At 43.4% G+C, this 17,329-nt stretch overlaps 2 protein-coding genes across 10 annotated transcripts in view; both read right to left on the minus strand.

Moving 5' to 3' along the window:
* LOC135524262 (casein kinase I-like) overlaps nt 1-8,682 on the minus strand; it is a 58,647-nt gene extending 49,965 nt beyond the window's left edge. For all 9 annotated transcript variants that reach the window (XR_010452924.1, XM_064951654.1, XM_064951651.1 and 6 more), the window contains exons 1-2: nt 8,596-8,682; nt 8,352-8,476 (exon numbers count right to left, since the gene is read on the minus strand). The gene's annotated coding sequence lies outside the window, so the exon portion shown is untranslated. The remainder of the gene's footprint in view (nt 1-8,351; nt 8,477-8,595) is intronic.
* Nucleotides 8,683-9,675: 993 nt separating this feature from the next.
* Nucleotides 9,676-11,745, minus strand: LOC135524263 (PCNA-associated factor-like). The gene is made up of 5 exons (XM_064951655.1): nt 11,554-11,745; nt 11,401-11,472; nt 10,707-10,790; nt 10,324-10,498; nt 9,676-9,849 (listed from the first exon to the last, which is right to left on the minus strand). The coding sequence occupies exons 1-5, from the start codon at nt 11,561-11,563 to the stop codon at nt 9,807-9,809; spliced, it is 384 nt and encodes a 127-aa protein (XP_064807727.1). The 5' UTR covers nt 11,564-11,745; the 3' UTR covers nt 9,676-9,806.
* Between the last annotated feature and the right edge of the window lie 5,584 nt (nt 11,746-17,329).

Raw genomic sequence — 17,329 nt, forward strand, 5'->3', positions numbered from 1 at the left:
AACAAAGATTCCCTCTAGCCTCGTTCTGAACAGTGCTACTACTTCGTTTCTCAAAGGAAAAACCTCAACCAATTTCTAAAGACTGTTGACATCCAGTGGAAGCGATAGGAACTGCAAGAAAGTCGCTTAGAAATCTGGATTCCCAATGAAACGCCATTGAAGAGAGTGACTTCAAATGGTTTGTCCTCGGGGTTTCGCCTGCCAAATAAGTTCTGTTATACTCACAGACATGATTCAAACAGTTCTAGAAACTTCAGTGTTATCTATCCAAATACTAAAAATATGCATATCTTAGCTTCTGGGCCTGAGTAGCAGGCAGTTTTTGAATTCACCTAAGTTTGTTAGCTACATCTGGTCCAGGGTGTTGAGCTTGCCCCGGCATCAGGCCAACTCTCGGACGTTCAAAGTTCCTCCATAGCTGGGTACAGTGAGCTCTGAAAGTATTGGGACAGTGACACATTTGTTGTTGTTTTGGCCCTGTACTCCAGCACTTGGATTTGAAATTATACAATGACTAGGAGGTAAGTGCAGACCATAAGCTTTATTAGGAGGTAAGTGCAGACCATAAGCTTTATTTTGAGGGTATTTTCATCCATATCAGGTCAACAATTTAAAAATGTCACAACTTCTTGTACATAGTCCTCCCCACATTTTAGGAGTCCAATAGTATTGGGACGAATTCACTTATACAGTGCATTCGGAAAGTACTCAGACCCCTTCACCTTTTCCACAAATCTTAGTTTCATCAGACAAGAGGATCTTGTTTCTCATGGTCTAAGAGTCCTTTAGGTGCCTTTCGACAAACTCCAAGTGGGCTGTCATGTGCATTTTACTGAGGAGTGGCTTCCGTCTGGCCACTACCATAAAGGCCTGATTTGTGGAGTGCTGCAGAGATGCGAGAACCTTCCAGAAGGACAACCATCTCTACAGAGGAACTCTGGAGCTCTGTCAGGGTGACCATCTGGTTCTTGGTCACCTCCTTGACAAAAGGACCCCCCCCAGATTGCTCATTTGGTCCGTGTCAGACTTTACATACCCAAACCTCGTCCATGCGACCGAAGTAGCCCCTCTTTTCGGTACGAGCTTCGTGTCTCCATGCCACGTTCACTCTCCATGTTTGTTTGTGTTGCAAATTTCCTTCCACAAGAACACAAAGCGTCATCCAATTAACTAAAAATATTGCCGTGAAGAGTGCGATTTGCAACAAAGAAATAAACAAAAGACCATAATATAAAACGATATAAAAAGGTTTATCGTCACGAGATACATCGTCATTATGCCCAGCCCTATCTACAATACAAAATTCGTGTGTACGTGTGTGTGTAGAGTGCGTGTTAGCATATGTATGAGTGTGCCTGTGTGTGTGTGTCTCCTCACAGTCCCAGCTGTTCCATAAGGTGATTCTACAGCTTGCGTCAGTTACCAGAGTTCCATGTAGTCATGGGTCTATGTAGTACTGTGTGCCTCCCATAGCCTGTTCTGGACTTGGGGGTTGTGAAGAGACCTCTGGTGGCAAGTCTGCATGGGTGTCCGAGCTGTGTGCTAGTAGTTTAAAAACAGAAAGCTAGGTGGTTTCAGCATGTCAATACTTCTTACAAAAGCAAGTTAAATCTCTCCTCTAGTTCGAGCCATGACAGTTTAACATGTATATAAATGTTAGCCCTCTATGTACATTTAACGGCCAGCCGTGAAGAGGTGACTCCGGGATGCTGGCCTTCTAGGCAGAGTTGCAAAGAAAAAGCCATATCTCTGTCCAGTGTGTGTTATTTTGCCCATCTTAATCTTTTCTTTTTATTGGCCAGTCTGAGATACGTATCAGCTTCCATTCGGTAAGTGCATAAAACCAGTTCGCCAGGCCAAGTGTGTGTGTGTACACACACACACACACACACACACACGTTCCTTTCTTAAGACATTAATATCTATTATTATAGACGTGTTTACTCAGTGGTGAACCTATTGGACCTGCCATTTCCAGCTACAATAGTCATTTACAACATTAACAATGTCTACACTGTATTTCTGAGGATGGAGCTGATTTCCTAGTGTTCACAATCTTACGTGCCAAAATAATTGCTCAGAGAACTTGGGGGCCTAAATGAAAAATTGTACGCTTAGATTGAAGATATGGCAAATAGGAGCGGCAATATCGTCCGCTATTTACCCTCAATAATTTTCCATCCAAGATGTCAGACCACGGTGGCTTGTCATTGTTGACAAATTTTCACCTCTTCCACACTCACTTTACAGAAGTCAAAATTACAATGCTTGTCTTCTATAAATTTGATCAGTTATACTTAGATGTGTAGCCTCAGTATTAGTTGCTGGCATGTCATGCCTAAATTTGCTAATTTTGCCAATTAAAAACAGAGGGGCGCTGTTTCGCACACAGATGCATTCTTTGGTGAGATAAATTTGCATGAGGCTGAACGATGAAAGAGAAAAGCAATGTTCTTTTTTTAATCGCTAAATTTGAGGAAGCCTGGCTTCCCTTAGCATCCATGAATACACACCCCCGCAAAACATGTTTTATTGTCAACTGAAAAAATATGTTCCTCCTGTCTTGAATGAAACATTTCTAGTGTTATGAAACCCTATCCTATCTGTCCAGTAGCGGGACACGATTGCATGAAGTTCACATAAGACGCAATGAAATGCATCATGATAGAAAACAGGGCATAAATTGATCATCACTAGTTACCACAGCCACAAAGTCATAAACCCTTTTCGTCAATTTCTGTTTTTAAAATGTGATTAACCCTAAATGCACTGATATCCCTTAAAGCAAAAACACAAAAGCCATTCACTTTTTGGCTGTGGTAACTAGTGGAAACCACAAATTCCATTGGTAAAAATCGGGAAACCAGCCGTGGTTGGTTGGCTAACATAGGTAAATCTAGATACACTAGTTTCTTTAGAAAGGGCTGGATTAGCTAGCAGTTGGAATGACAAATCTAGCTAGATAAAAAAAAAAAAAAAAAAAACTCAACCCGGTAGGGTTTCAACCACTCTGCCCAGAGTGGGTGAAAAAAAATACTTCCAACGCGTGTTACGTAAGGAAGATTAATCATATTTGTATTGGTAAAATGAATTTCTCATGTTCTGAATCATTCAGTGGGGTCTTTAACCTAATGTCCAAAACGTAGTATTTATTTACATAATAGATCGTCTGGGTTGATTGTTTAGCAACAAAAATTCAACACGCGCAACAATGGGCAAAACAGCTGGCATTCGGCTTAGGTTGTTTACAACATGTATATTCCGTCCCCAATGTTGATTGAAAGTGTAAATAAATGTGCACAATTACCACTCGTCTCAACTACATCGTTACAGTTGTTGGTTAGCCAGCTAGCAAATTGCCATATTAGCCTTGACATGAAATCAGTCAAAACAACACAAGACATGGTATCAATAACATGATGAAACAAGCCGATTGAGCCACATATAATCCCCACATGAAGTTGTCATCTTTGCTAGCAATCTGCCATCAAAAATCACAACAGGCTGACTTCTGCCCCATGGCAGCGCACACTTCGTTTGTGACATTGTCAGCCAACCCATCTATCGTGGAGCAGGCTTTCTGTAACAACTTGAGGATTTTACATTTTGTGGTCCTCGCAAAAAGCTAAATTACCATGACATGAGCTAAATGATAAGGCTTTCAAAATAAAAAGCTTGGTATATTCTCAGTATTCCATTGATATTTCACAGAGATACACTTGTTTTTGTGAGGAATCTTGTAAAAAAACATGAATTTCTAATCAATGCGAAAAAATGGTATACTTAAGCAATAAGGTCAGAGGAGGTGTGGTCTAATGCCAATATATACCACGGCTAAGGGCTGTTCTTAGCACGACAACGTAGAGTGCCTGGACACAGCCGTTAGCCGTGGTATATATTGGCCATATATCACAAACCCCCAAGGTGCCTTATTGCTATTATTAACTGGTTACCAACGTAATTAGAGCAGTAAAAAATGGCTGTCAGCTGATCGGCATTCAGGGCTCGGCCCACCCAGTTTATTATAACACAACACACACATAACATAAACACGCACATATATACACTCAACAAAAAAAGAAACGTCCTCATTGTTAATTAACTGAGTTTATTTTCAAACTTAACATGAGTAAATATGTGTATGAACATAACAAGATTCAACAACTGAGACAAACTGAACAAGTTCCACAGACATGTGACTAACAGAAATGGAAAAATGTGTCCCTTAAGGGAGGGTCAAAATCACACACACGACTCAAATGATATCCATCTTACCTGGCTCTATATTGTTTTATGTCCTGCAGATTCGATAAGAAAGATTACGAGTTCAACTGGAAAGTGAGCATGCATGTCGGGTAACCAGTAGCCTTAATTCTGGCACAGAATTGAGCATAGTTGACACGATGAGAGAAATTAGGTTTGGACTACTACTTGCAAATGTGCAATCATTGGACAATATTAGACAAATATTAAACTAGAGGAGGTACAATCACAAATATCCTACCAACAGGATATTACAGTTTTTGATGTCCCCTGTTTCACGGAATTGTGGCTGAATGACGACATGGATATTCAGCTAGCGGGATATACGCTGCACCGGCAAGATAGAACAGCACACTCTGTTAAGACGGGGGGGCGATCTGTACATATCTGTAAACGCTGGTGCGCAAAATCTAAGGAAGTCTCTAGATTTTGCTCGCCTGAAGTAGAGTATATTGTGATAATTTGCAGGCCACACTACTTGCCTAGAGAGTTCAGCTATACTTTCCGTGGCTGTTTATTTACCACCACAGACAGTGCGGTATTAGTGCCAGCATCTAAGTCAGCTGAATAAGGAAATAAGCAAACAGGAAACCACTCCCCCAGAAGTGGCGCTCCTAGTGGCCAGAAACTTTAATGCAGGTAAACAAATCAGTTGTAACAAATATCAATCAACATGTTAAAATGTGGCCAGATGACGCAGATGTTAAACTACAAGACTGTTTTGCTATCACAGACTGGAACATGTTCCGGGATTCTTCCGATGGCATTGAGGAGTACATCACATCAGTCACTGGCTTTATCAATAAAGTGCAGTGAGGACGTTGTCCCCACAGTGACTGTACGTACATACCCCAACCAGAAGCCATGGATTACAGACAACATTTGCACTGAGATAGAGGGTAGAGCTGCCACTTCCAAGGAGTGGGACTCTAACCCGGAAGCTTACAAGAAATCCTGCTATACCAGGCGACGAACCATCAAACAGGCAAAGCGTAAATACAGGGCTAAGATTGAATCATACTACACCAGCTCCGACGCTCGTCTTATGTGGCTACAAAGGGAAGCAGAGCCGCAAGCTGCCCAGTGACACGAGCCTTTCAGACCAGCTAAATCACTTCTATGCTCGCAAACAACACTGAGGCATGCATGACAGCATCAGCTGTTCCGTGCGACTGTGTGATCACGCTTTCCGTAGCCGCTTTCCTTCTCCCATCAGTCTGTAATACCAACATGTTTCAAGCAGACCACCATATTCCCTGTGCCAAAGAACAGAAAGGCAATGTGCCTAAATGACTACAGACCCTGACAGTTGTGAATTTGATGCAGCCGAAGAGCTACTGCCCCCTTACCCTGGAAAGCACTGAACAACAGACAGGGACATTGGACCATCGAAGAGGTACAAATATGATGAGAACTACATTGATTTGGGATTCACTTATATTGGGAGTAGTGCATTTCCTCAGCCACTGTGTGTTATATGTGCAAACGTACTATCTCACAACTCGATGAAACCGTCACGGTTGCGTAGACATTTAGAAATAAAACATGCCAATTTGAAAAATAAATGACGCGAGTTTTTTGAGCGAGAACTGAGACGACTTTCGAATAGTAAGACATGTATAAAAGCAACAGATACCATTAATAAGAAGGAGCTAGAAGCGTCTTATATGGTGAGCTACAGAGTGGCTAGGAGAGGCAAGCCCCATACTATTCTGGAGGACTTATTTCTTCCTGCTGCCGCGGATATGGCTGGGACAATGCTGGGGGAAAAGGCCATAAAAACTATACAGACAATGTCTTCCTCAAACAACACTTTCACGGCATATCAGTGACATGGCAGGAGATGTTTTCAAACAATTATTGCGTCGCACCAAAGCCAGTGAATTCTATGCGTTACAGCTGGATGAGTCAACAGACATGGTATATGTCCATTACATTTATGGGAGGTCAATTAAGGAAGACATCTTCTGCAAACCAGGAGAGGATATTTTTAAGTACAGGACAGCCTTGTGACATCAAATGGACATTGGTGGTCAAGATGCGTTGGTATCTGTACTGATGGCGCAAAAGCCATGACAGGGAGACATAGTGGAGTGGTAACGCGCGTGCAAGCAGTTGCTCTCCACGCCGCTTGGGTACACTGCAGCATCCACTGAGAGACTCTTGCTGCCAAAGGAATGCCTGACAGCTTGAAAGACATTTTGGAAACTACAGTGAAAATAGTTCATTTGTTAAAGCAAGGCCCCTGAACTCCTGTGTATTTTCTGCACTATGCAAAGATATGGGCAGTAACCATGTAACGCTTTTACAACATACAGAAATGCGCTGAATATCAAGGGACAAAGTACTGACACATTATGTTTTAAAGTCATCTTTACTGACCATCATTTTCACTTGTCTGACCGCTTGCATGAAGACGAGTTTCTCACACGACTAGCCTAAATTAATAATTTGAATCTAGGATTACAGGGACTCAATGCAACAATATTCAATGTGCGGGACAAAATTTAGGCTATGATTAAGAAGTTGGAGCTCTACGCTCTGTCTGCATTAACAAGGACAACACAGGTATTTCCATCATTGTATGATTTTTGGTGTGCAATTAACTCAAGCTTACAGGCAATGTCAAATAGCGAAGCACCGGAGTGAGCTGGGTGCGCAATTCCTCATGTACTTTCCTGAAATGGATGACACAAACAACTGGTTTCGTTATCCCTTGCATGCCCTTCCCCCAGTCCACTACCAATATCTGAACAAGAAAGCTTCATCAAAATTGCAACAAACAGTTTTGTGAAAATTGAATTTAATCAGAAACCACTGACAGATTTCTGGATTGGGCTGCGCTCACAGTATACGGCCTTGGAAAAATCGCACTGTTAATACACTGATGCCCTTTGCAACCACGTACCTATGTGAGAGTGGCTTCTCGGCCCTCACAAGCATGACAACTAAATACAGGCACAGACAGTGTGTAGAAAATTAAAAATCTCCAATACAACCCAACATTGCAGAGTTATGTGCATCCCTTCAAGCACACCTTTCATTAACCTGTGGTGAGTTATTCACAATATTCAATTAACAAATAAAGCTTGATATGTAAGATGGCAAAATAAAGAGCAAAATGATTGATTATTATTTGTGCCCTGGTCATATAAGAGCTTTTTGTCACTTCACACGAGCCGGGTTGTGACAAAAACCCACTCATTCTTATGTTTAATAAATGTATTATGTAGTGTGTGTGGCAGGCTTCCAATGAAAGCAAAAAAATACTTTTGAGAGTGAGCTGACCCTGGTACGCAGCTGGAGGTTGAATGATTGAAGGGGTACGGGACAATAAAAAGTTTGGGAACCACTGTTTTAGAGGATTACCTACACAATTAACAATTGATTGTTGACCCGTTGGTCAACAGATCATTTTTGATTGACACCTCAATTAAACTAGTAGAGTAGGAGCCGTAACACACTTAATGTTTTGTGTAATCTGTGGTGAATGTATTGTAAATGTTTTTATAACTGTATAACTGCCTTAATTTTGGAAGAGTAGCCCTAATAGATTCAAAACACAAACTCAGACACCTGGCGAGCTTGGTTCTGACATGGGTTAGAGTAACGTGCCAGATTACTGGACATAGATAACCACTTGTGAAAAACGAGCGTCCCCGTGTCCATCATTCGATAAACTAGCGATTTTAGTCATTATCCTCCTAGCTGGATCACCAGTTACCGTTCGCTAACTACAGTAGTTAACTAATGACGGAAACTCGCATTTGACAAACACTAACGTTAGTCAACCACTCACAATCCCATGACATACCATGTATAGTACTGTCTGCACCACAGACACAAACAAAACAGTGAATGCATTTCCTTGTGGTTCAACGCTCTCTAGCCTGGGTAGGTGGATCGTTAGCTAACTAACTACAGTAGCTGGCTAAATGTAATTGCCCAGGCAACGTCTTCAATTCAGGCCAGCAAGTTGCTAGCTAGCTAGTTGCTTCTAGCTAAACCTAGCCTAGGCGGCGTTCAGAAAACGCAGATAAGCTAGTGTTAGCTGTTAGCCAATTTTAGCTTGTGGAAATGTTACTTACTTTCAATGTGGTCCTGGATGCATTTAGTCATTTATTTTCCGTGTAGCAATTACGCCAGAAACGAGGAAGCGAAGTCAATTGGTGTTTTCAGTTAGCATCCCAGAGCCCTCTTCAGTTCGCCTCCACTGATATAAAAATCAAAGATGGTGCATAAAGGGAAGATAGCTCACTCCGGCTATTTACCATTGAAAAAAGCGTCTCCCGTAGACGCCAATGCAATAGCAGAGGGGTCTTGTATACTTACGTTCATTTAAACAGAATAAAAAATATGGAGTGTCTCGATTCCTCTTCAGTCTCTGTAAAAATGGTCCCGGAAGTGTTGCTCCAACATCCTGCGAGAAAATCAGTTCCAAGTGTATCCTGCTAGAACATTGTCATCATGGAAATTACAGGTTAATGTGCTTTATGGGCGGCAGGTGGCCGAAAGGTCGCTGGTTTGAATACGAGCTAAGGTGTAAAAAAAAGTGTATTTTTTGTATAAAACTCAATGTGCCCTTGAGCAAGGAACTTAACCCTAATTTGCTCCAGGGGCACTGTACTACAAGTGACCTTGCATATGATATATGTCACACTTGGCACTTCTCAACGATGAATTGGTTCCACCAACCTTTCCTGATACTGGTTGAAAATCTCATGGTAATGACCAAACATGTAGCACTGGAGGTTCACCTTACTGTACAAAAGGTCAAGCATTTAAACATGGGGCAGCAGGGTAACCTAGTGGTTAGAGCGTTGGACTAATACCCGGAAGGGTGCCCCTGAACAGGCAGTTAACCCACTGTTCCTCATTGAAAATAAGAATTTGTTCTTAACTGACTTGCCTCGTTAAAGGTAAAATAAAATATAGGGAGAACTGAGGGCCACCACTCATAGAAATTGGACAAAATGCAGGTAGTCTAATCATGGAACACTAACCAACATCAAGCATTGCTGAGGCAGTCATCCTCATTACAATGAACCAACAAAAAAAGGTGACTGAATCTTTCAGGGTGGGTGCTTATTTGTCCCATTTCATTGATGTAGAAGTATGCATTACATCCTGTCCCCATACATGTTGATATTCTTAATGATTTAGCACCATCTACTGGTATGTAGAGGTTACCCATATGACAAGAAAAATATTGGCTCATAAATTAGTAGGGGCATGATTGCCATAGTTGTTGGACAGGCAGGGAATCCACTGATACATTTGCTAATTCTACCATCATGGCTTTTCAATAACAAAAGAAACATTGTTTGCACTGAAAACCTAAGTGCAATTTAGATTGAGAAAATAGATTAGGTATTGTAAACAGGAAGAGTAACAAAACAAAAGGTAATGGAATCAGGCATACAAAAAAAGGTTTATTAAACTTCTGTACAAAAACCACGAATTCATCAATTATATACAAAATCTGCCAGCCCATTCAAGTACTAGAAGCAATGGCTTTTTAATTGGGAAACGATTGGTAAAGCTCATTCATCAGCATCCTCATCTTCAGCAGGCAGTGGTCTGGATCTGAAAAGTGAGTGGTTGACATTAGATGGGACAGCAATGTTTGGCCCATAATCACATTTGAACAGGCTCTGCAGCACAGTTAAAGTCATAGAGGTGCCAGGTTTCACATTTTTCAGGGTACATCACCCAACGTACATACACGCTTACGAAGAATCACGAACAGCCAGATGCGCCTTCAAACTTACATTACATTTTTACAGAAACAAAAATAGCACGAATGCACACGAATCCCCAGAATCTGTAGCGAAAACATTGCCAAGTTATCTATGGTGAACAGACCAATGCAATATATTAAAGTATCAGAATGAGTTCTTAATATTAGTAACTTTGGCAACGTTTTTTGGAACAGATTCTAATGAAAATGCTCTAGAATATACACCACTTCCTCCAGATCTGCAAGCACTAAAGAGGTAGGCATTTCAGGGCTGCTTTTGGACTGGCTCTAAAACTAAGCTTAATAGAATTCAAATGTACTTCTTGGATGCCTTGGACACTCCACTGCCTCCAGCCTCTTCATCATTTGACTGGGGGAGCTGGTTCTCTTTTTCAGGCTCCCTGCAGGGCCCACCAAAGAAATCCCCAATGCCTTTTTGCCAAGTTGGGGTGGGCCGAGGACACACAGGATTCCCTCCAGCAAATTTACTCTTCGCTGTAAAACAATGCCAGCATTACAATTCACAATTTAGAGGAATATCTGCCATGACTACTCACCACTTGGACACATGAGAAAGAAATGCATTCGGAGGCAGATAGTTGTTAGCCATCTACCAAAAATTGTTATGTAGGTATCTAGCTTACATGGAAATATGGGCTATTAGACAATTTAAAATGTAAGCCTGAATGAAATCATGACTCACCAGGCGTGCCTGCTTGTGAGCCGCTTGATGCATTTGCAGAACTCGAGGCACCCAATGACTTCCTGGGTGCAGATGCAGCCACAGCTGAAAAATGGATAACTGTGTTAGTTATCAAGTAATTTTATTAAGCAAAAGCCGTGTGTTGAAATGCAGAGTTATAGTGTATAGTAGTAGCAAAGTAATATTCACCGACACATTTGTGTGACTGGTTTGTTTGGGCGGTGAAATTGGCGCCAGATTGAGGATAATGAATAGCAAGTAGCTAGTTACCGAAAATACTTCAAAAAAGACACTTGACTACCACGTTATTTTATCCAGTCTTTCGTTGTAAACAACACGCTTTATAACGTTAAGGTAACAATCAAATCCGGCACAAAAACCATGATGCGAGTACGAACGCGTCTGGGTTAGCATGAGCGCCATCTGTGTTCACAATTCTATTGAATTGGCGGGAGACAAATCTTACCTAGTCAATCAAGCCATCTAGTTAGCTAGCTAATTACTAAAATAGAATATAAGCAGTTAGTTGTTCCAAAATAATGGAATGCAGGGGTTGAAATTATCTTCACAAAACTCACTAGCTACAGTAGCTAGCGATTCCAGTTTCGTACAATGAATATCAATTTAACTAACGTTAGCTAGCATGCTATGAATCAAAATAAGTAACAACTTCAAGTTGATTGTAGAACATTACCTTTCCTATAAGTTCCGGGGACACTGTCTGCCTTCGTCCTCACCATGTTAAACTTTTTTTTTACCCCACAACCTGAAACAAAACGGGACGGACACTTTCAATATAGACTTCTACTTTCCCGCCTGGGTTTAAATGACGAATCTCCTGGCTCACCTGACGTCATTGGTTACGTGACTATTGCCCTCCCTTCACGAAAGCCTCGCCCGTTTCTTCTGTGCTTGCCTCTGGGCAGCTCAAAGCACACACAAGCATGTTATGTACTTCGATAGGTTATTACATTGAAAACTGCTTATGGTCTGAATAGAGACAAAGCCTCAGATATAAGTGCAAGTTAAGCCGAAATCAGCCTACCGCTGTGCCACTAGAGAGTCGAGGTTCGAGTCCAGGCTCTGTTGCATCCGGCTGCGACCGGGAGACACATGGGGCGGCACACAATTGGCCCAGCGTCGTCCGGGTTCGGGGAGGGTTTAGCCAGCAGGGATGTCCTTGTCGCAAGGTGTTGGGTGTTTCGTCTGACATTGGTGCGTCTGGCTTCCGGGTTTAGTTTTTTTTTTTTGGCTTCCGGGTTTAGTGGGAATTGTGTCAAGAAACAGTGCGGTTGGGTTGTGTTTCGGAGTATGCACGACACTCGACCTTCGCTTCTCCCGAGTCCGTACGGGAGTTGCAGCGATGATACAAGACTAACTACCAATTGTATACCACGAAATTGGGTAGAAAAAGAGAAATCAAATCCAAAAAGTTTGGCCCAAATCTGCCTCAAAAGAATAGTTTGTTAAGTGTTCAAGTTCCTTCACTATTCCATATTTTGTTATGTTAGTCTTTTTCTAAAATGGATTAAATCGTTTTTTCCCCCCAAATCAATAAACACACTATCCCATAATGACAAAGCATTATCGGGTCCCTCTTGCTGCACAGCTATTTTCAGGTCTCTCAAGAGATATCAAATCAAATTTTATTTGTCACATACACATGGTTAGCCGATGTTAATGCGAGTGTAGCGAAATGCTTGTGCTTCTAGTTCCGACAATGCAGTAATAACCAACAAGTAATCTAACTAACAATTCCAAAACTACTGTCTTATACACACAAGTGTAAGGGGATAAAGAATATGTACATAAAGATATATGAATGAGTGATGGTACAGAGCAGCATAGGAAAGATACAGTAGATGGTATCGAGTACAGTATTTTTTTTTTTACCTTTATTTTACTAGGCAAGTCAGTTAAGAACAAATTCTTATTTTCAATGACGGCCTAGGAACAGTGGGTTAACTGCCTGTTCAGGGGCAGAACGACAGATTTTGTACCTTGTCAGCTCGGGGATTTCGGTTACTAGTCCAATGCTCTAACCACTAGGCTACACTGCCGCCCCATATGAGATGAGTATGTAAACAAAGTGGCATAGTTAAAGTGGCTAGTGATACATGTATTACATAAAGATGCAGTAGATGATAGAGTACAGTATATACGTATACATATGAGATGAATAATGTAGGGTATGTAAACATTATATTAGGTAGCATTGTTTAAAGTGGCTAGTGATATATTTTACATAATTTCCCATCAATTCCCATTATTAAAGTGGCTGGAGTTGAGTCAGTGTGTTGGCAGCAGCCACTCAATGGCCTTGAGATAGAAGCTGTTTTTCAGTCTCTCGGTCCCTGCTTTGATGCACCTGTACTGACCTCACCTTCTGGATGATAGCGGGGTGAACAGGCAGTGGCTCGGGTGGTTGTTGTCCTTGATGATCTTTATGGCCTTCCTGTAACATCGGGTGGTGTAGGTGTCCTGGAGGGCAGGTAGTTTGCCCCCGGTGATGCGTTGTGCAGACCTCACTACCTTCTGGAGAGCCTTACGGTTGTGGGTGGAGCAGTTGCCGTACCAGGCGGTGATACAGCCCGCCAGGATGCTCTCGATTGTGCATCTGTAGAAGTTTGTGAGTGCTTTTGGTGACAAGGGACAAGCTGGGCTACTCAAGGATATTCAGAAAACTGTCCCAAAGCCACTCCTGCATTGTCTTGGCTGTGAGCTAAGGGTCATTGTCCTGTTGGGAGGTGAACCGTCACCCCAGTCTGAGTATCTCTCTGTACTTTGCTCCATTCATCTTTCCCTTGATCCTGACTAGTCTCCCAGTCCCTGCAAAACATCCCCACAGCCTGCCACCACCATGCCTGCCCCCACCATGCTGGTTTCCTCCAGATGTGACACTTGGCATTCAGGCCAAAGAGTCCAATCTTGGTTTCATCAGACCTGAGAATGTTGTTTCTCATGGTCAGAGTCCTTCAGGTGCTTTTTGGCAAACTCCAAGCGGGCTGTCATGTATCTTTTCCTGGGGAGTTGCTTGCGTCTGGGCACTCTACCATAAAGGCCTGATTTGCAGGAGTGCTGTAGACATGGTTGTCCTTCTGGAAGGTTCTCCCATCTCCACAGATGAACTCTGCAGCTATGTCAGGGTGACCATCACTTCCTTGACCAAAGCTCTTTTGCCCCGATTGCTCAGTTTGGCCAGGCAGCCAGCTCTAGGAGGTTCCAAACTTCTTCAATTAAAGAATGGAGGCCACTGTTCTTGAGGACCTTCAATGCTGCAGAATTGTTTTGGTAGCCTTCCCCAGAGCTGCACCTTGACACAATACCGTCTTGGAGCACGACGGACAATTCCTTTGACCTCATGGCTTGGTTGTTGCTCTGCCATGCACTCAACAGTGGGACCTTATATAGACATGTGTGTGCCTTTCCAAATCATGTCCAATCAATTTAATTTACCACAGGTGGACTCCAATCAAGTTGTAGAAACATCAGGGATGATCAATGGAAACAGGATGCACCTCAGCAAAATTTTGAGTCTCATAGCAAAGGGTCTGAATACTTATGTGAATAAGGTATCTGGTTGTCATTAAACAGTTTTTGCTTTGTCACTATGGAGTGTTGTGTGTAGATTAATGAGGACATTATACATATACCATTTTAGAATAAGGCTATAACGTAACACAATGTGGAAAAAGTGACGGGTTGTGAATGCACTGTATGTATGTATGTGTGTGTGTGGGGGTGTGTATCCTGTAGAACACTGAGGCCAAATGTCTTTAGCCTCCTGAGGTTGAAGAGTCGCTGCCGTGCCTTCTTCACCACGGTGTAGGTGTGGTTTGACCATTTCAGCTCATCTGAGATGTGTACGCAAAGGAATTTGACATTTTTGACAGTCTACATGGCGACCCCGTTGATGAGGATGGGGGCGTGCCCAACCTGGTTCCTCCTGAAGTCCACAATCAGCACCACACCATCCGTGTGCCTACCTCCTATCTCGTCAGCAAACTTGATGATGGAGTTGGAAGGTGTATGAGGCCGCTCAGTCGTGGGTATACAGGGAGTACAGGAGGGGACTGAGGAAACACCATTGTGGGGCTCCCATGTTGAGGATCAGTGTGGAGGAGGTAATGTAGCCTACCACCACTACCTGACATAACAAGCACACTGACTACGATATCTGAGAGGAGAAAAAGGGAAGGGAGGGAGGAAGGGGAATGGGATAGAGGCAGAGAGAGAAGAAGAATGATTTTGATTTGGTTTCAGTTGACAATTTTGATGCCAGAGAGCCTGGATGTTGCTTTTGGGGCCTTTGCACCCCACCTGGAAAGTAAACTAGGGGAAAGGCTGACCTGTTCCAGCAGGGAGTCCTTCCAGCCTGACCTCCTCCAACTCCATTATCTACTTCTCCAGCTCTGTCACACCAGCTCCTTTCCTTCTCTCCTCCCTCCTCTCTGCCTCTAGCTGTTCCAGCAGTCTGGCCCACCTCCTCTGGTTATTGGCCACAGCTACAGGCCCTGTTGGTAGGATTGGCACAATCATCAATACCACTGAATTACTGGGGGGGGGTTTCTATCATATTTCATTTTAAATCAATGTTATTAAATCATTCGCAGAGTCACATGGAGATAGTCATGTAGGGAAGAGTGAAGACAGTGATTCTGAAGGACTAGGAAACTCCACCAGAGGCCATATGATAAGACTCACAGTTCAGCCCACTCCTTCATCCTCTTCTCTGTCTCAGCCGGGCTCACTCTGCCTTCTACATAGCTTTGCAGAGTTTTTCTACCTGGCGGCTTGCTGCCCCCTGGACGAACCACACGAGCCGCAAGAACAGCCTCCTCACCTTGGTCTTCCTGGTCCGCTGGCCAGGGACACGCACATTATGCTATATAAACAGTAACAGGTAGGTATAATACACACACACTTTCTCTTACCTGTGATGTTGGAGCGGTCTTTGTCAGCCTCGGCTTTGTTCCTCCAATGTTCCTGTACCAGAGCCCCCTGCCATCCCTCTCTGTTTCAGCTCGTGGAACCTCTGGAACAGTGCCATGATGGAGATCCTCTGGAATGCTACCACGGTAATCCCAGAACCTGGAAGAAACAATGGGCAAATATGAAATGGCACCCTACCAGGTGAGAGTACACACACACACACACACACACACACACACACACACACACACACACACACACACACACACACACACACACACACACACACACACACACACACACACACACACACACACACACACACACACACACACACACACACACACACAACCATCTTGCTCTGCCTGGTGTTTAGTTTGTCCTCCATGTCTTTCTTCTGGCTCTTTTTAAACTGACTCTGCAGCTCAGCCAGCTTCTTACATCTCTCAGCCCTCCTCAGCTCAGCCTCCCCATGCATACGGTCCATCTGCGACTTCTGTTTAGCCTTCTCGAAGCTACAGAGAGAGGGAAAATGTCAAGGAGGATCTGGAGGTAGGGAGGGAGAGAAAGAGCAATAGAGGAGTGGATGAAAAAGAGAGAGGGAGATGGGAAAGAGAGAGGGACTGGTTTTCCTTTAGCCAGGTGTGTCTATGTATGTTGTTTGTCTCTCTACTAGGAATCTCCCTTACCTGTATGCTGATGGGTCCTTGATATCCTGTGCCAACCTGTTTCACCAACAACAATGCACAGTCAACCACAGAACTGACCCTCCATTTTGTGTTATTCATGTCTTTACTGTCCCTCTAACCCACTGGCCCATGGTGAGGGGTCTTTGGCCTTGCTGCGCTGCAGGGCTTTCAGCAGGTCCTCCTGGGCAGCAGGCTGAAGGAGAAGATGTTGACGTCCTCCCCGTCGTCAGGACAAACTGGCCATCAAAGCTTCAGCACAGCTGTCCGTACTGGTTGTCGTGGAGACTGAGGGCCAAGGAGGCCTGCATGGAGGTCGCATGGCTGCAGAGGGGAGGCCCTGACACTGCCGGACTGCATACTCTTCCTCCTCATTTTCCTCCTGCGGCTCCTCATCAGTGGGCTCACGGGCCTGCTCCTTGGCTTGCTTCAGCCGGGCCTCTCTCTTTCTGCCTTTTCTCCTTCAGAGCCTGCCTGAATGGAATCTCCTCCTCCATCTCTAGTTTGTGTTTAAAGTTTACAGTACAGTTAATCTCAGACAGTGAGGGCCAAACCCTGATGCGTAATTTGATGCTGCTGAAGGTAAAGTGTCAGAGGTGTGGTTGGTGGTGCTGTGGTTCTGGGCCTCCAAGTCTGGAGACTGCACTTCCACCATTTCACCACTCCAGTACAGTGCCAGCAGGGTGTTCTTGTCCTGAACACTCATGTGCACACACAGAAGGAGGGTTATAACTTATTAACTAGTGATGTGCAGTTTGCATATTATTCGTTATTTTTGAACGACTCTTTTTACTGACTCGAGAGTCATGATTCGTTTTTCTGTGTGACTACTTCATTTTAGTTGTTTGATTGACCTGCTAATCTCGGTTAACCCAGAACTAAAGTATTGCGTAATTGGTCAGATGCTTGATTACCATTTATGTTTGCGGAGTCTGTCCATGAGAGATTAAAATGAGTTCTAGAGCAAGATTGATAAATGTTCCTCCAGCTCAGCGGCTCCATCGA

Source organism: Oncorhynchus masou, chromosome 31 (assembly GCF_036934945.1).
Source record: "Oncorhynchus masou masou isolate Uvic2021 chromosome 31, UVic_Omas_1.1, whole genome shotgun sequence".
Classification (NCBI taxonomy): Eukaryota; Metazoa; Chordata; class Actinopteri; order Salmoniformes; family Salmonidae; genus Oncorhynchus; species Oncorhynchus masou.